This window comes from Mobula birostris, chromosome 32 (genome assembly GCF_030028105.1).
Source record: "Mobula birostris isolate sMobBir1 chromosome 32, sMobBir1.hap1, whole genome shotgun sequence".
Lineage (NCBI taxonomy): Eukaryota > Metazoa > Chordata > Chondrichthyes > Myliobatiformes > Myliobatidae > Mobula > Mobula birostris.
Window position 1 is genome coordinate 25,407,850 of NC_092401.1, and position 19,603 is coordinate 25,427,452.

General features: G+C 43.0%; 1 protein-coding gene across 1 annotated transcript; it reads left to right on the top strand.

Moving 5' to 3' along the window:
* The first annotated feature begins 279 nt into the window (after positions 1 to 279).
* Positions 280 to 9,978, top strand: LOC140191233 (uncharacterized). Its single transcript, XM_072248434.1, has 4 exons — positions 280 to 455; positions 2,668 to 2,781; positions 2,868 to 2,930; positions 9,631 to 9,978. The coding sequence occupies exons 1-4, from the start codon at positions 291 to 293 to the stop codon at positions 9,976 to 9,978; spliced, it is 690 nt and encodes a 229-aa protein (XP_072104535.1). The 5' UTR covers positions 280 to 290.
* The last annotated feature ends 9,625 nt before the right edge of the window (positions 9,979 to 19,603 follow it).

The window sequence follows — 19,603 nt, forward strand, 5'->3', positions numbered from 1 at the left end:
TAGAAGTGGATGGGCTACAGTAGCAGAAGACAATGAGCATACACTCAGTGGCCACTTCATTAGGTACAGGAGGTGCAATTATTTATTCTTTAAATTTGTTGAATGTTGTTGTTTTTTACTGCAACCTGAACAACACACTACAGCAAATTCCTAATATATGTCAATATATTTGGTGAATAAAGTTGATCCTTTGCATAAGATGGCGAGATTAACTTGATTCTGATTCTGATTTTATGACGAAGATACCAAAGCCATTGCAGAGCAGGGGATAGAGAAGTGGATCGCTGAACATGGACAGCAGAGGGCCTTACGTACAACCCAACATGGACAGCAGAGGGCCTTACGTACAACCCAACATGGACAGCAGAGGGCAGAGTCTGGTTGCTGCCAGAGCCACAGAGGAGAAGGTGTCGGTGCCCACTAAAGTGAGAGCCAATGACAAAACTGCACCAGAGGTAAGGCGTGGGACAGCAACCACATGCTAACATAACGTGGTGAAAGTTTTTTTAGTTTTGGCTTCACATTCATCCCCCTCCCCCCACCTGTCCCTATCTATTACCTCAGAATCTGAACTACACAGTAAACACTTTAAACTGCTTTTATAATGCTGTTTACTTTGCAAATATATGCTGGTATTCAGGCATTTATGCACAGTTTATTCCATATCTGAACTTCTGGCATTATTTTTATATAAACGAGCCATCCAAGTACAAAAAGACATCTACCTATGTTTCATTGACTATACAAAAGCTCTTGACACTATCAGACAGCAAGATCTTCTGGAAATGCTTCAAGATCTTGACATAGATGGGAAAGAGATACATTTCTTAAGAAAGTTATACTGGGACCAGACAGCATCCATCAGAACAGAAGAGGAAGTGAGTGAGTACGTGAATATCATGAGAGGAGACAGGCAAGGTTGTGTCTTTTCACCAGACTTATTCAATCTGTATAGTGAAAATATCTTGAGAAGTATCAAAGACATCAAAGGATTCACAATCGGAGGCCATAATATAAATAACATCAGATATGCTGATGACATCGTACTAATAGCTGACTCAGAAACAAAACTTGAAGAACCACTCACTGTAGAGGCAGCAGAAAGTAATCGCAGAGGCCTCTCAATCAACACCAAGAAGACAGAAAGCATGGTCATCTCCAGAAAGACAAACATCCCACAATGTGTGATCAAGATCGGAAATACAAACATCAAACAAGTCAACAAATTCAGATATCTTAGCAGCCTAATAACAAGTAATGGCAGATGCAACACAGATATCAAATACAGAATAGCAATGGCAAAAGAAGCTTTCCAAAAAATGAAGACCATATTAACAGAAAGATGAGCACGTACACTAAAAACAGAATACTGCAGTGCTACATTTATTCTTTCCTGACTTATGGAAGTGAATGCTGGACCATTTCTCCAGCAATGGAAAAGAGACTAGAAGCAGCTGAATTATGGTTCTACAGGAGAATGTTAAAAACATCATGGACCACACACACATCAAATGAAGAAGTTCTCAGAAGAGCCCAAGCAGTTCGATCACTCATACCAACAATAAGAGAAAGACAACTCAGATTCCTAGGACACATCATGTGGAAAGATGAACTGGAAAAACTCATACTCTCTGGAAAGATTGAGGGGAGCAAACCTAGAGGAAGACCTTGGCTTATGTACATCAAAAGCATAGCCAGGTAGCTACACATCGAGGAAATGGAAGTCATCCCAAAAACAAAGGATAGATCTATATGGAAAACCATGGTCACCAAAGTCCGCATCGGGTATGGTACCTAGACAGACTCAGACGTTCTTTACAATTCTTGAATGTTGTTATTTTTTGTTGCATATCCGTCAAGTTCCTAATGCATGCAAATGTATATGATGAATAAAATTGATCCATGATCATTGTTTGTTGTCAGACGTACCAAGATCGAGAGAAAAACCACTCCATCCAGGACTTTCAGTATTTGGTAGGTGTGCAGCCATAAACTTACTCAGTACGTCCATGGCCTCATCCTGTGCATCATCAGTCCAATTTTTTTGTCCTTCAAGCGTCCCAAAATATAACTAAAACCTTTCTGTTTCTGAACTACTGAACTATTCCGTGATCATATGCCAGAACCAGCTGATATCTTACAGCATATCCTTTGGAAACAGAGAGTAGTGGACTCAGGCAGTGCAGTGACAAGTACCACTCTCCATCAAGGATGTATACAAGAAGCAATATCTCAGAAAGGCAATGTCCAACATCCGGGCTGTGCCTTCTTCTTGATATTGCCAACACGAGCCTGAAGACCCACACCTCAAAGTTCAACAACAGATTCTTCCCCACAGCCATCGAGGCTTTGTACCCAGCTGAAAGCTCTAACTTTACCTTAAACTGCACTTCTTTTCTTTTCCCTCAACTCACACTGGCGTCATTTATTTTGATGTTTATCTTTTCATGATTTAAGTTTATGTTAACTTTTGTTTGCCATGGTTGTAGTGTGCTATGTTGCTGCTGCTAAAAATTAACTCTCATAGCACCTACACCATGTGTCTTCCTTGCCATTGACAATAAGCTTGAACCTGAACCCCCATTTCGAACAGGGTCCAGTGGGAAGCATTCTCTTGACCAGGGTGATACAAACACTGCCTGTTTAATCTCCTCTATTTGTTTGCAGCCTCAAGCGATGAAAGGGAAAAGTTCAATGGGAAACATTGTAAATGGGGCACCACCTCTCTCCTTTACTATCGGTGGACTTCTCATTGCCTGGAGACTGACGAAGAATCTGAAGGTGACTAAGAATGTTGTTCCAGTAGAAAAGAATTTGAGGTTTAAGAGGAGGAAATAGATAACCAAATTCTGTTTTTATCTTGGAAGGAGAGAACAGCATTGAAGATAGCTGCCAAGAAGCCAGTTGTCACCAAGATTGTAAATGAAAAGGTCAGGTTTTTAAAGGCCAGAGAGCCTCTTCCTACTTCTAATTCTTCTAGAAATAGGCCCCTCAGCACACACATCCACAGTGACAGTTACACCCATCCACTATGTCCTTAGCCTTCAATGCTTTCACAGTTTGGGTGACGTCTAGATGTTGGCAGCTAGGAGCTTAACATCCAAGGATAAACATTGTATCAAAGTGATAGGCAGGTAGGCAGACAGGGTGGTGTAGCTCTGCTGGTAAAAAAAATTGAAATCAAATCATTAGAACGAGGTGACATAGGGTTGGAAAGTGTTGAATTGTGATGGGTAGAGCTAAGGAACTGCAAGGATGAAAAGACCCTGATGGGAAGTACATACAGATCCCCAAACCGTAGTAAGGATGTGGTCTACAGACTACAATGGGAGATAGAAAATACCTGTCAAAAGGGCAATGTTACAAAAGTCATGGGGGATTTCAATATGGAGATGGATTGGGAAAATTAGGTTGGTACTGGATCCAAAGAGGGAGAACTTCTAGAATGACTCCAAGATGACTTTTTTGAGCAGATCATGGTTGAGCCCACTGGGGGATCAGCTATTCTGGATCGGGAGTTGTGTGGTGAACTGGAATAGAGAGCTTAAGGTAAAGGAAACCTTAGGGGAGGTGATCATAATAAAATAGAATTCACCTGCAATTTGAGAAGAAGCTAAAGTCAGATGTATCAGTATTTTAGTAGAGTAAAGGGAATTACAGAGGCATGAGAGAGGAGCCGGCCAAAATTAATTGGAAAAGAATAATGGCATCAGCAGAGAAGCAATGGCTGGAATTTCTGGAAGAAATTTGGAAGGCATAGGATATCTATGTCCCAAAGAGAAAGAAGTATTCTGAAGGCAAGATGACACAACTGTTGCTACCAAGAGAAGTCAAAGCCAGCATAAAAGCCACAGAGGGGGCATATAATAGAACAAAAATTATTAGGAAGTTAGAAGATTGGGAAGCTTTTAAAAATCAAAAGAAAGCAACTAAAAAGTTATAAAGAAGGAAAAGATGGAATATGAAGGTAAACTAGTCAATAATATTAAAGAGGAACCAAAATTTTCTTCAGATACATGAGGTATCTGAAGAGGTGAGAGTTGATATCGGACATCTGGAAAATAATACTGGAGAAGCAGTAATGGGGTCAAGAAAGTGGCAAATGAACTGGTTTGCATCATTCTTCACCCTAGAAGTCACCAGCATTATGCCAGAAGTTTGAGAGTGTCAGGGGGAAGAAGTATGTAGAGTTGCCATGACTTGAGAGAAGACTCTTGGGAAACTGAAAGGTCTGAAGGTAGATAAGTCACCTAGACCAGATGGTGTACACCCCAGTGGTAGCTGAAGAGATTGTAGAGGAAATAGTAATGAACTTTGAATGGTCGATTGATTCTGGCATGGTTCCAGAGGAATGAAAAATTGCATATGTCACTCCACTCTTTAAGAAGGGAGAAAGGCGGAAGAAAGGAATGGAATAAAGGGAATAACAGAGGCATGAGAGAGCAGCTTGCCCAGGTGGATCAGAAGAGGATACTGGCAGTGATGACGGCAGAGCAGAGGTGGCTGAAGTTTCTGAGAATAGTTCACAGAGCACAGGATAGATTAGTCCCACAGAAGAAGAAGTTCTCAAATGGCAGGGGTAGGCAACCAGGCCTGAGAAAGGAAGTTAAGGACTGCATAAAAGCCGAGGAAAGGGCATCTAAGGTAGCAAGAGTGAGTGGGAAATTGTATAACTGGGAAGCTTTTAAAATCTAACAAAAGGCAACTAAAAAAGCTGTAAGAAAGGAAAAGATGAAATATGAGAGCAAACTAGCTAGTAATATAAAGCAGGAAGTTTTTTTTCAGTTATATAAAGAATAAGAGGGAGCTGAGAGTTGATATTGAACCACTGGAAAATGGTGCCAGTGAGGTAGTAATGGGGGACAAAGAAATGGAAGATGAACTTAATGGGTACTTTGCATCAGTCTTCACTGTGGAAGACACTAGCAGTGTACCAGAGGTCCATTGAGTGTCAGGGAGCAGGAGTGAGTGCCATTACTATTAATAAGGAAAAAGTGCTAGGCAAACTGAAAGGTGTTAAGGTGGATATGTCACCTGGGCCAGGTGAACTACCTCCCAGAGTCCTGAGAGAGGTTGCTGAAGAGATAACGGATGTATTGTTCATGAACTTTCAAGAATCACTTGATTCTGGCATGGTCTCGGAGGACTGGAAGATTGCAAATGTCACTCCACTCCTTAAGAAGGGAGGAAGGCAAAAGAAAGGAAATTATAGGCTAGTTAGCCTAACCTTAGTGGTTGGGAAAGTGTTGGAGTCTATTATTGAGGATGATGTTTCGGGATACTTGGAGACTAATGACAAAATAAGTCAAAGTCAGCATGGTTTCTGTGAAGGGGAATCTTGCCTGGGAAATCTGTTAGAGTACTTTGAGGAAGTAACAAGCAGGGTGGACAAAAGAGAGGCAGTGGATGCCATTTACTTGGATTTTCAGAAGGCATTTGATAAGGTGCCACACATATAACAAGATAAAATCCTGTGGCGTTACAGGAAAGATATTGGTATGGATAGAGGAATGGCTGACAGGCAGGAGACAGCAAGTGGGAATGAAAGGGGCCTTTTCTGCTTGACTGCCAGTGATTAGTGTGTTCCTCATGGGGTCAGTATTGGGACTGCAACTTTTTACACTGTTTGTCATTTATTTAGATAACAGAATTGATGGCTTTGTGGCAAAGTTTGTGGATATTACGAAGATAGGTGGAGGGATAGGTGATGCTGAGGAAGCAATGCGATTGCAGCAGGATTTAGACAAATTGGAAGAATGGGCAAAAAAGTGGAAGATAGAATACAGTGTTGTGAAATATATGATAATGCATTTTGGTAAAAGGGACAATAGTGCTGGCTATTATCTAAATTGGGAGAAGTTTCAAACATCAGAGGTGCAGAGGAACTTAGGAGTCCTCATGCAAGACTCCTGGGAGGTTAGTTTACAGGTTGAGTCTGTGGTAAAGAAGGCAAATGCAATATTGGTATTTATTTCAAGGGGAATAGAAAATAAAAGCAAAGAGATAATGCTGAGGCTTTGTAAGACACTAGTCAGGCCACACTTGGAGTATTGTTAACAGTTTTGGGCTCCATATCCCAGAAAGGATGTGTTATAATTGGAGAGAGTCCAGGAGAGTTTCACAAGGATGATCCCAGGAATGAAGGGGTTAACATATGAGGAGCATTTGGCAGCTTTGGGTCTGTAGTCACTAGAATTTAGAAGCACGTCGAGGGATCCCATTGAAACCATTGAAAGGACTAGGCAGGGTGGATGTGGAAAGGATGTTTCATGTGGTCGGGGTATCCAGAACTAGAGGGCACAGCCTCAAAATTGAGGGGCAACCTTTTAGAATGGAGGTAAGGAGAAATTTTTTAGCCAGAGAGTGGTGAATCTGTGGAATGCTCGGCGGCAGATTGCGGTGGAGGCCAAGTCTATGCGTATATTTAAGCCAGAAGTTGATATTTTCCTAATTAGTTGGGGTATCAAAGGATATAGCGAGAAGGCAAGTGTATGGCGTTGAGTGGGATCCAGGATTGCAGAGCAGGCTTGATGGGCTGAATGGCCTAATTCTGCTCCTATATCTTATGGCCTTAAGGAGTTCGGTGGGTAATACCATTCCAGCTGACCGGAAGTGTACCGAGAGCGGTAAACGTAAAGGAATTGGGTGCTTACTGTTCTGGCTAACAACGGATGGTGCAATCCGGGGTATATATTACCATCGAGGAACGTGTTTGTAGACCGGATATTGAATTTTTTACTGTTGGACTTCGGCCACATTCCACCGTGATACAACACTGGGCGGCACGGGAGGTCGTTCCTGCCTGTGGCCATCGAACTTGCAGCTCCTCCCGTGGAGGGTCAGACATCCTGAGCCAATAGACTGGTCCTGGACTTATTTCCATCTGGCATAGTTTGCATTTTGTTGTTTGATTGTTTGTGGTTTTTGTATTGCTATATTTACGCTCTATTCTTGGTTGGTGCAGCTGTAACAAAACCCAATTTCCCTCGGGATCAATAAAGTATATCTATCTATCTATCTACCTATCTATGAAATGATAGGCCAGTTAGTCTGACCTTAGTAGTTGGGAAGATGTTGGAGTCATTTGTTAAGGATGTGGTTATGGGATACCTGAACACACATGATAAAATAGGCCACAGTCAGCATGGTTTCCTCAAGGGAAAATCCTGCCTGATAAACCTGTTGGAATTCCTTGAAGAAATAACAAGCAGAATAGACAAAGGTGGATGTTGTGTTGGATTTTCAGAAGGTCTTTGACAAGGTGCCACACATGAGGCTGCTTAACAAGTTAAGAGACCATGGTGTTCCAGGAAAGATTCTAGCATGGATAAAGCAGTGGCTGATTGGCAGGAGGCAAAGAATAAAAGGAGCCTTTTCTGGTTGGCTGCTGAGGGCTAGTGGTGTTCCACAGCGGTCTTTGTTGTGAACACTTCTTTTAAAATTATATGTCAATGATTTGGATGTCAGAATTGGTGGCTTTGTAGCAAAGTTTGTGGACAATATGAAGATAGCGGGAGGGGTGGGTAGCTTTGAGGAAGTAGAGAGGCTGTAGAAGGGCTTATGCAGATTAGGAGAATGGGTAAAGAAGTGGCAGATAGAATACAGTGCTGGGAAGTGTATGGTCATGCACTTTGATAGAAGTGACTATTTTCTGCCAAATCTGAGGTGCAAAGGGATTTGGGAGTCCTTGTGCAGGATTTCTTACAGGCTGGGTCTGCAGGTTGAGTCTGTGGTGAGGAAGGTATATACCATGTTAGCGTTCATTTCGAGAGGACCAGAATATAAAAGCAAAGATGTAATGTTGAGGCTTTATAAAGCACTGGAAAGGCCTCACTTGGAGTATTGTGAGCAGTTTTGGGCCCCTTATCTAAGACAGGATGTGTTGACGTTTGAGAGGGTTCAAAGGAGGTTCACAAAAACAATTTTGGGATTGAAAGACTTGTCGTAGAAAGAGTGTTTGATGGCTCTTGGCCAGTACTCACTGAAATTCAGAAGAATGAGAGGTGACCTCATTGAAACTTATCAGATGTTGAAAGGCCTCGATAGAGTGGATGTGGAGAGGATGTTTCTCATGGTCTTAAGGACAGGCAGGAAGGCATAGGCGGTGGTGTGGCTGTATTGGTAAGAGATGGAATTACACCTTTAGAAAGAGGTGACATAGGGTCAAAGAATGTCAAATCTTTGTAGGTGGAGTTAAGAAACTGCAAGGGTGAAAAAAAAAACTATTAATGGAATCATGTATAAGCCTCCAAATAGTAGTCAAAATGTGGGATTGAGATTGAAAAGGGTGCTGGAAAAGCATGTTATAAGGGTAATGTCACAATTGTAATGGGGGACTTCAATATGCAAGGAGATTGGGTAAATCAGGTTGGTGTCGGATCACAAGAGATGGAATTTGTGGAATGCCTATGAGATGGCTTTTTAGAGCAGCTTGTGCTTGAGCCTAGTAGGGGAAAGGCTATCTTAGATTGTGTAATAACCTAGATCTTATTAGTCAGCTTAGGAACCCTTAGGAGTCAGTGATCATAATATGATTGAATTCATACTGCAATTTGAAAGAGAGAAGCATAAGTCACATGTATCAGTATCACAATGGAATAAAGGGAATTACAGAGGCACGAGAGAGGAGCTTGCCCAGGTGGAATGGAGAGGGATACTGGCGGGGATAACAGCAGAACAGAGGTAGCTGGAGTTTCTGGGAATAGTTCACAAAGCACAGGATAGATTTGTCCCACAGAAGAAGTTGTTCTCAAATATCTGGGCTTGGCAACTGTGGCTGACAAGGGAAGTTAAGGACTGCATAAAAGCCAAGGAAAAGGCATATAAGGTAGCAAAAGTGAGTGGGAATTTGGATGATTGGGAAGCTTTAAAAACTAAAAAAGCTATAAGAAGGGAAAAGATGACACATGAGGACAAACTAGTCGACAATATAAAGCAGGATACTGCAAGTTTTTTTCAGTTATATAAAGAATAAAAGGGAGGTGAGAGTTGATATTGGACTACTGGAAAATGATGTTGGTGAGGTAGTAATAGGAGACATAGAAATGGCAGATGAACTTAGTTAGTACTTTGCTTCAGTCTTTACTGTGGAAGACACTAACTGTATGTCAGAGGTTCGTAAGTGTCAGGGAGCAGGAGTGAGTGCCATTTCTATTACAAAGGAAAAAGTGCTAGGCAAACTCAAAGGCCTTAAGGTGGATAAGTCACCTGGACCAGATGGAATACACCCCAGAATCCTGAAAGAGGTTGCTGAAGAGATAACGGGTGCATTGGTCACGATCTTTCCACTTGATTCTGACACGGTCCCAGAGGACTGGAAAATTGTAAACGTCACTCCTCTCTTTAAGAAGGGAGGAAGGCAAAAGAGAGGAATTTGTCGGGGAAGCAGTATGAAGTAAGAAGCTGGGAGGTAGAAAAAGTATTCCTCCCCCAGACAGTTAACTTGATTGACTATTCTAGTTAGTTCCCCCCACCCCCCTCTATCTATTACCCCTGTCACTGCACTGCAAAAACTTTAAACTAGTTCTCTGGTGCTGTAAAGTGATATGTTGACATGCCATCTGTATAATTACAAAATTGCCAGGGCACAGTAAAGACTTAGCCCCTGAAAACTGTTTCTTCCGATTCTAGGTACCACCTTTTTCCTCAAAACCCCCTCAGAAATTCTCCACCTTCCCTGTCCAGAAGTTCCTGGAAGAATACCTGCCCAGTAAGCTCAACGTCATCTCCTATGATCCTGACATTGCCAGCAGGCTCACAGTAGAAATGAGCAACAAAATCAAGGAGTTTGCCAAGGGCAGACTGCCGCCCAGGTACAAGTTGGTGTGCATTGTGACGGTGGGCGAGAGGTGCCAGGTGGATGCCCTTTTGACTAGCCGCGCCCTCTGGGACACCAACGCTGACACATTTGTCTCCCACAGTTATGAGAACAGGACCATGTTCTGTGTTGCCAGCATCTTTGCCTTGTACTGTGAGTGAGGGGTTCTCCGGCTGGTTATACTGGATGGCAGAGTGCATTTTTCAGAGGTGTTTTCCTTGTTGGTAGCTGATCTAACTGTGCTTAAGTGTAAATAGAGAGAAACTAATTCACCTGGGAAAATTATCCAGAGTAAGCAAACGTAAGAGGACATGCACTCTTCTCATGACTACCATCAATGTGGAAATCCATGGACAGGAGGAGATTAAGAGGACTGTGGATCAAATGTGGGCAGGTGGGACCACTCAACATTTTAGGAACATTTGAGTTGCCTGAGTTATAGGGAAAGATAAAATAGGCAAAATAACAAATGTCACAGCATATGTCAGTGATAATAATTCTGATTCTGATAATTAAATTAAAAAAAAATTAAAACCCGGTGGATGAACGTGAGAAGGGGTAATAGGCTGATGAACAGAGGGGAGGGAGAGAGTGGTAATCGTGACAGGAGCTGGGAGGTGATGGGTGGAGGTGGCAAAGGGATAAAGGTGATGGAATCTGATGGGAATGGAAGGTGGAGCATGGAATCAAGTGAGGGAGATGGATCGGTTAGAGGAGGGGAAAATAATGTGGGGGTGACGTAGGAAGAACTGGGTAGATTAGGGGAGAGAAAGTGAACAGAGGAAGAGCAGTTTATCAAAAGATAATTCTGATTCTTATAACTAGAGCTGTGATGTTCAGGGTTGACAACTAAATGCCTCACCACACAAAGGTTCATGGAGCCATAGTCTTACATCCATGCCAACTGTGTTGCCCAGCATGCTACTCCCATCTGCCCATGTTTGGCTCTAAATCTCCTCCAATCCATGAACTTTTCCAGATAGCTTTTAAATGATGCCAATCTCAACCACTATTCCTACTATCTCATTGGAAATGCATACCAGCCTTTGCATGAAAAAGCTGCCCCTGATATCCCTTTTAAATCTCTCGTCTCTGATCTTAAACCTGTGCTCTTTTGTTAGTATTGCCCCCTCACTGGAAACTATGTGAGACTATCCTACCAATGCCCTTCATGACCTTATATACCTCCATCACCATCAGGTCACCCCTGAGCCTCCTACGTTCCGGACAATAGAGCCCTGGTTTACACAATCTTTCCTTGGGTGGTGGGGACTTGATGGACTAAAGGGCCTGTCACTGTGCTGTATAAAGTAAATAAATAAGTGAATAAATAAAGTAACTGAGACCCTCAAGTCCAGGCAACATCCAGATAAATCACCTAGAACAGTGGTTCCTGAACCTTTTTGAGTTAATGCTACCTGCACTCCCAGACCGCATCCCCAGAGCCCCCCCCCCCACCTTTCTGGCCATTACATAACTCTGTAAAGAATTTTGATTTACAATGCACTGTGAAAGAAAATAGGACCTGCAAATTCAAAGCAGTGACAAATAATTGCAAATTATTCAAATCTATTTAAAGCTACAAATAAAATTATTTATTTATTTAATTACAGCAAAAACAATTTTAATCAAAAATTTTAGCGCATACATTAGTAGTCCAACTATTCACTACTTCATTGCTTTTTCACCTTTCAATGAAATGGATGGTGCAGTGATATCAGCTTCTCAACATCAGGCTGAATGCCACTCAGAAAGAAGACCCACGTTTGAAGATTGATTTAATTAAATTTTGTGAATAATTCTGACAAGTAGGCAATGTCATGCCTAATATTCTTGGGTTCATTACTGAATGAAGCATTTGAAGCTTTAAAGGACTTTATCACAGTTTCAAACGGCACATAAAAGCAACTCAGGCAGCTTCCTTTTGAGAGACGCCTGACTTCAAACTGCAGCAACAAGCATTCAAACTGTTCATTATTCTCAATACAAAGCGTTCAAAATAGTGGAGAATTGAGAGCTTGAGACTTTATTTTTGTTTACCGCTATGAAAACAGTATTTAATAATTTGTGCAGCCCACCACTTAGATATTAACTGTGAATTACACAGTGAATGGTAAATGTATTAGGTACAGCTTTTTTCAAAAAGGTAATAACCTACGGTGGCACCCTGTCGTTGATGGTGCCCCATTTGTTTCACAAGCAAGGATGTTGGTGAGTGGAATGTCCTTCTCTTTGAAAAATTGCTCAACAACCCAAAATATTGGCTCCTCCTTTGTATCTCTTTCTAGTACCCTTGCAAGTAACAACCATGTTTTCATCTTTTATGAAACAAATATGTTGCTGGAAAAGTCGACTTATTCAACTGCAGAGCAAATTCTATTGTCCTGAGTATCTCACACAATGTGTCTTCCACATTTTGAGACATTTCATTAATTCATCTTTGAACAGAGTTGTTGTTGAGCAGAATTGCTTTAATTATTTGGTCTAGTGACTTATGTAAAACTGTACTCAGAACCTCCTTTACTGCTGTCAGAATCAGTTCTTCTCCAATTGTATGGGGCTTTCCAGATTTAGCATTGAACAATGAAATGTTGTATGAAACACACAAACTATCACTGTTTTGTTGTTAAGTGTTGACAAACATGTTCTGAAGTGTTTTCTGTTTCTGAAAATAAACAAGTTCTTGTTCACTTTATCAGAGTGTATTCTCTTCAAATGTTCAAGGAACCTGGATGGTTTCATTGCCTCATTTGAAAAAACTTTTTCATACAACAAACTGCTTGGTGCTGGTATAAATCTATATTCAGATACTCCACACTATACTGTCTACACTTTCTTTTTGTTTGGTGTGCTTCTGCCATTTTTGTTATGCATTGCTGTTAAACCTACTGTTTAAGTCTAGCCTTAAGTGCCATGGTCAATAAAGGGGAGAGTTATAACATCATCATAACTCAGGCAAAACCTGACTCTGAAGGTACGTAAAGTGGGGTAGTGAAATCTTGGTTGGTTCATGGGCTAGAGAAATGCAGTCAAGACCATTGAAAAAGGCAAATTCTGAACCTCACCCAACTGAACTCCATACCCTAATTCACCGGAATTTTGTCACTGTGTGATTTACCAGCTAACACTTTACTACTGTAGTGAATGACAATAATGCACTTGTCAGACCCAGAAATAACACAATTTCCTCAGTCCAGATTTCTCACGATATGCCAAATACAGAAGTGACACATTACTTTTCAGCAACTATAAGGCACTTTGAGCAAAGTCTATGAGAACCGTGGGTTAGCAAGAGTCGAGGCTGTGATCATTGTAATCAATTATGAGACAATGTGGATAAAATGTTTATAATAAATGTGGTAAAACATACATATGTTGTAACTGGGTTAACTGTCTGGACACGCCCCTCTGCTGACTGCCCCTGTGGCTCCTCCCACAGACCCCTGAATAAAAGTGACTTCGCCTTGCCCCTCCCCCTCAGTCCGGGGGCAGACACTCAACATGGAGGTCGTATTGTACAGCGAATAAAAGCTTTTCAGTATTTTACCCAACTTCAGTCTTTTGGAGTTATTGAGCTGGACAGGTGATTGGCAAAAGGGATATGAGAGGATCATGGGACAGGAGGCCTAGGGAGAACGAAGGGGGGGGGGAACCCAGAGGATGGGCAAGGGGTATAGTCAGAGGGACAGAGGGAGAAAAAGGAGAGTGAGAGAAAGAATGTGTGTATAAAAATAAATAAAAGATGGGGTACGAGGGGGAGGTGGGGCATTAGCGGAAGTTAGAGAAGTCGATGTTCATGCCATCAGGTTGGAGGCTACCCAGACGGAATATAAGGTGTTGTTCCTCCAACCTGAGTGTGGCTTCATCTTTACAGTAGAGGAGGCCGTGGATAGACATGTCAGAATGGGAATGGGATGTGGAATTAAAATGTGCGGCCACTGGGAGATCCTGCTTTCTCTGGCGGACAGAGCGTAGGTGTTCAGCAAAACGATCTCCCAGTCTGCGTTGGGTCTCGCCAATATATAGAAGGCCACATCGGGAGCACCGGATGCAGTATATCACCCCAGCCGACTCACAGGTGAAGTGTCGCCTCACCTGGAAGGACTGTCTGGGGCCCTGAATGGTGGTAAGGGAGGAAGTGTACGGGCATGTGTAGCACTTGTTCCACTTACAAGGATAAGTGCCAGGAGGGAGATCTGTGGGGAGGGATGGGGGGGACGAATGGACAAGGGAGCCGCGTAGGGAGCGATCCCTGCGGAAAGCAGAGAGATGGGGGGGTGGAGGGAAAGATGTGCTTAGTGGTGGGATCCCGCTGGAGGTGGCGGAAGTTACGGAGAATAATATGTTGGACCCGGATGCTGGTGGGGTGGTAGGTGAGGACAAGGGGAACCCTATTCCTAGTGGGGTGGCGGGAGGATGGAGTGAGAGTAGATGTGCGTGAGATGGGGGAGATGCGTTTGAGAGCAGAGTTGATGGTGGAGGAAGGGAAGCCCCTTTCTTTAAAAAAGGAGGACATCCCCCTCATCCTGGAATGACAAGCCTCATCCTGAGAGCAGATGCGGCAGAGATGGAGGAATTGTGAGAAGGCGATGGCATTTTTGCAAGAGACGGGGTGAGAAGAGGAATAGTCCAGATAGTTGTGAGAGTCAGAAGGCTTATAGTAGACATCAGTGGATAAGCTGTCTCCAGAGATAGAGACAGAAAGATCTAGAAAGGGGAGGGAGGTGTCAGAAATGGACCAGGTAAACTTGAGGGCAGGGTGAAAATTGGAGGCAAAGTTAATGAAGTCAACGAGCTCAGCATGCGTGCAGGAAGCAGCACCAATGCAGTCGTCGATGTAGTGAAGGGAAAGTGGGGGACAGATACCAGTATAGGTTTGGAACATAGATTGTTCCACAAAGCCAACAAAAAGGCAGGCATATTGAATATTCAATATTGAAGATTGTAAAGAGAACGTGAAAACTCAAAAAGCCAATTATAAGACTAAGTGTATAGTTGAAGGAATATATTATTAATTCACATATAGTTCACTGATCCTTTTTTTTAAAAAAAAGAATGTAGAGTGTAATAAATCTTTACGCACTGAACATGTTTTTCTTCGGTGTCTATAGGAGGGATAGCTCCTTTGGTGAAGGGCTTGTCATATTCATTCTGCACCACTCACTCACCTTTGGTCTCCACTGAACACTCAGGCCTCTCATGTGGCACCAAGTAGCTGTTTGCATGTGACAGCGGGAACGCCCGGGTACACCACTTCAACGGGTGGGTGACAGTAGCTGATGTACCTCATACCAGAGCAGGGATAGGGACATGTCTGCCCTGGCATGCAAAGTTCGATCCAGCAAAATGGGCGGATAAGATAACAGTGAGATACAATGGTCAGGAAGACAGTTCTGTGACACTTTGTGGAAAATGAAGGGCATGTCAAGGCACAGAAACCAAGGACCCAAGGGAGACCCCAGTTATGACAACTACTCGTACCACTGAACCCAGACTTCTGAGGTCAAGAGAGTGGAACTACTCCAGCTTTTCCACTTGACGAACTGCACAGATTTCTTGAGTGATTGGTGATCAGTCATCATCAGATATAACAGACAATCAATCATATATATGTTTATTATATAGTCCTACTGAACAACAGAGTCATGTAATATACCTGCTTCCGCAGAAATATAAATTTCACTAAGACTCAGTTTGCAGAAATTTGCAAATAGTAAGTGTATAATTTTGATGTTAAACATTGACTGTTTAAACATCAATGTTTGATGTTAAACATTGACTGATAAATATACACCCAGTGCCCACTTTAATGGGTATCTCAGGTAGCTAACAAAATTGCCTCAGAGTGTATGTTCGTGATCTTCTGCTGCTGTAGCCAATCCACTTCACAGTTCAACATGCTTGGCATTCAAAGACACTCTTCTGCACACCACTGTTGTAATGCATAGTTATTTGAGTTACTGTCACCTGTTTGTAAACTTGAACCTGTCCAGCCATTCTTCTCTGATCTCTCTCATCAACAAAGTATTTTTGTCCACAGAATTGAATGTTCTTTTCTTAGTTTCTCACACCATTCTCTGTAAACTCTAGAGACTGTTGTGCGTGAAGATCCCAGGAGATTAAGAATAAGGGGTAGGCAATTTAGAACAGAGTTAAGGAAAAGCTTTTTCACACAGAGGGTTGTGGTTCTGTGGAATGCTCTGCCTCAGAAGGCAGTGGAGGCCAATTCTCTGGATTCTTTCAAGAAAGAGTTAGCTAGAGATCTTAAAGATAGAGGAGTGAAGGGATATGGGGAGAGGGCAGGAAAAGGGTACTGATTGTGGATGATCAGCTACGATCACAGTGAATGGTGGTGCTGGCTCAAAGGGCTGAATGGCCTACTCCTGCACCTATTGTCTATTATCTATTGCTCACCCTACCCTACTGCGGCTCAGGGCCAACCACAGTGCCATTGGTCTAGCTGCTGCTGCCTTGCCCAGATAGGTCATCCCCCACAGCGGTGTCCAGGGGTATAACTGTTGCTGAGGGGAATGGACACAGGGGGACCCTATACTGACTTCCTTCTCGCTTTACCTCACCTGTCTACTCCCCGAATTCTGCACTGTGGGTGTAACCACCTGCTCAGAAGTCTGATCTATCAATTGCTCTGCCTCCCGGATGATCCTAAATTCATCTGCCTCCAGCTCCAGCTCGTTAATGTGGTCTTTCATGAGCTGGAGTTGGCTGCTCTTCCCGTAGGCGTAGTCATCAGGGTGACTTCCCACATCCTACAGGAGGAGCACAATAGCCTACTGTTGTCTATTGTCTATTGTCTATTGTCTATTGAGATCAGCTTTTTTCTGAGATACTCAAACCACCCTATCTGACACCAACAATCATTCCATAGTCAAAGTCACTTAGATCACGTTTCATCCCAATTCTGATGGTTGGTCTGAACAACAACTGAACCTCTTGACCATGCCTTCATATTTTTATGTACTGAGATGCTGCCATATGATTGGCTGATCAGATATTTGCATTAATGAGCAGCTGTACAGGTGTACCTCATAAAGTGGTCACTGAGTGTGTATGTGGTATCTCAACACATTGTGAAGGTATGCCCCATTTATTCTGTGATACCAGTACCACGACGTTTCTAAACCCTTACCACTGTGATAGTGATCACCATTAACCCATGGTGATCCACATGTGTGCATGCGAATTCATTCCATTGTGTGTTGTTGGCCTCCTACCCAACACTCTGTGTTCCGGCAAAAATAAGCCAAAGGCTCCAATCAAGAAATTTTTAAAAGATTGTAGAAAGAGTCGGATTAAAAGTCAGTTTCATTTTTTCCGCACCTTTTACCTCGATACTTCGCTAAACGTAAGGAGTGTAGGTCTGCTTGGGAAATCATCTATCAATTCTTGTGCAAAAGTCTTGCAGCATAAACACTGATTTCTCTAACTTATGATAACCCACTGCTCTCTGTTCCTCCCCCACCCCTCACTGCTTATTTCTCCATCCTGGTGGCCCTCTCCCCTTTTCTCCTTCCCACACTCTCATGAACTGCCATCACCTCCCTCAGGTTCTGCGTCTCCTCTGATTCCATTGTTGTCTCCTGTCAGATTCCTTCCTTTTCACCCCTTTACCTCTTCCACCTTACCTCTCCCAGCTTTTCACGTTATTCCCCCTCACCTTGTATTTCTCCCCCTCCCTCCACCTTCTTATTCTGGATTCTGCCCCCTTCCTTCTCAGTCCTGATGAAGGGTCTCAGCCTGAAACATCGACTATTTATTCCCCTCCATAGATGCTGCTTGGCCTGCTGAGTTTCTCCAGTGTTTTGTGTGTGTTGTTCCAGATTCCCAGCATCTGCAGCTCTTCTGCAGTTTGAAATTATTGCTGTACTGCAGAGGGCGCCCCCAAGGCAATTAGACCATTCATTTTATTGAATGCACCAAAACCTGAGATTGCTGTGAAAGCTGAACTAAGAGTGAAACAAGATCTATAAGAGTGAATAGCACATGAGTGAGCAAAACCACAAAATAATATTTCTAATTATAATGGAAAGGATCTAACCTACACCAGCCACAAAAACCATTAAACACCTTCCACAACAACTCTCTCCTATTGATCCTGTCTGATTAAGGTGTAAAGTGTTTTCCTGTGGGTGCCTGCAAGAAAGTGAAAATGATATACATACATTGACAATAAATGTACTTTGAACTATGAACTTTTGAACTTAAAAATTTTTTTTGTAGTTTCTCTGCTTGCTTGTATTTTTATTCAGTATAATTGCCTAAATAACTGTTCAGTGAACTTTCCAGTAATTACAGTATAGCTATTTCCATGTTTTTCTACAAGTTTCTTAGTTTTCCTGTAGATGGTGTCACACTACTTGAGTCTGGCTATTTTATAAGAGAATTGTTATCACTGGAATGCTGTTACCTTTCCAGTCAGAGATAGTTTTCGTATGAGATGACCACAGTTCTTTTGCTCTCTGCTTTGTTTGTTCTTTGCTCTTGTAACGCTCAATAAATGACTGCAAGCCACAGGTTTTATGCCTCATCCTTGACTTCTGCATGTGTGGATCACAAAAGCACCAACATCCAACAATCCCCTAAATATCTTTAAAAACGCAAACACGAGGAAATCTGCGGATGCTGGAATTTCAAGCAACACACATCAAAGTTGCTGGTGAACGCAGCAGGCCAGGCAGCATCTCTAGGAAGAGGTGCAGTCGACGTTTCGGACCGAGACCCTTCGTCAGGACTAACTGAAGGAAGAGTTAGTAAGAGATTTGAAAGTTGGAGGGGGAGGGGGAGATCCAAAATGATAGGAGAAGACAGGAGGGGGAGGGATGGCGCCAAGAGCTGGACAGGTGATTGACAAGAGGGATATGAGAGGATCATGGGACAGGAGGCCCAGGGAGAAAGAAAAGGGGGAGGGGGGAAGCCCAGAGGATGAGCAAGGGGTATATTCAGAGGGACAGAGGGAGAAAAAGGAGAGAGAGAGAAAGAATGTGTGTATATAAATAAATAGCAGATGAGATACGAGGGGGAGGTGGAGCTATAGCGGAAGTTAGAGAAGTCAATGTTCATGCCATCAGGTTGGAAGCTACCCAGACGGAATATAAGGTGTTCATCCAATCTGAGTGTGGCTTCATCTTTACAGTAGAGGAGGCCGTGGATAGACATATCAGAATGGGAATGGGACATGGAATTAAAATGTGTGGCCACTGGGAGATCCTGCTTTCTCTGCGGACAGAGCTTAGGTGTTCAGCGAAATAGTCTCCCAGTCTGCGTTGGGTCTCGCCAAAATATAGAAGGCCGCACCGGATGCAGTATATCACCCTAGCCAACTCACAGGTGAGCAGTAGAGGAGGCCGTGGATAGACATATCAGAATGGGAATGGGAGGTGGAATTAAAATGTGTAGCCACTGTTTCTCTCTCTCCTTTTTCTCCCTCTGTCCCTCTCACTATACCCCTTGTCCATCCTCTGGGCTTTCCCCCCCCTCCCCCTTTTCTTTCTCCCTAGGCCTCCTGTCCCATGATCCTCTCATATCCCTTTTGGTTCCATCCCTCCCCTTCCTGTCTTCTCCTATCACTTCGGATCTCCCCCTCCCCCTCCCACTTTCAAATCTCTGATGAGATCTTCTTTCAGTTAGTCCTGACGAAGGGTCTCGGCCCGAAACGTCGACTGGACCTCTTCCTATAGATGCTGCCTGGCCTGCTGCGTTCACCAGCAACTTTGATGTGTGTTGCCCTAAGTATCTTTTGCAGGTGAATGATTAAAGGTCGAAGGAAGC

Bases quoted from the DNA above. Each gene is read 5' to 3' on its own strand.
- LOC140191233 (XM_072248434.1), top strand. From the start codon at position 291: ATGGACAGCAGAGGGCCTTACGTACAACCCAACATGGACAGCAGAGGG. The intron at 2,782-2,867 runs GTGACTAAGAAT...TTATCTTGGAAG, and splicing joins GACTGACGAAGAATCTGAAG to GAGAGAACAGCATTGAAGAT. The intron at 2,931-9,630 runs GTCAGGTTTTTA...TTCCGATTCTAG, and splicing joins CCAAGATTGTAAATGAAAAG to GTACCACCTTTTTCCTCAAA.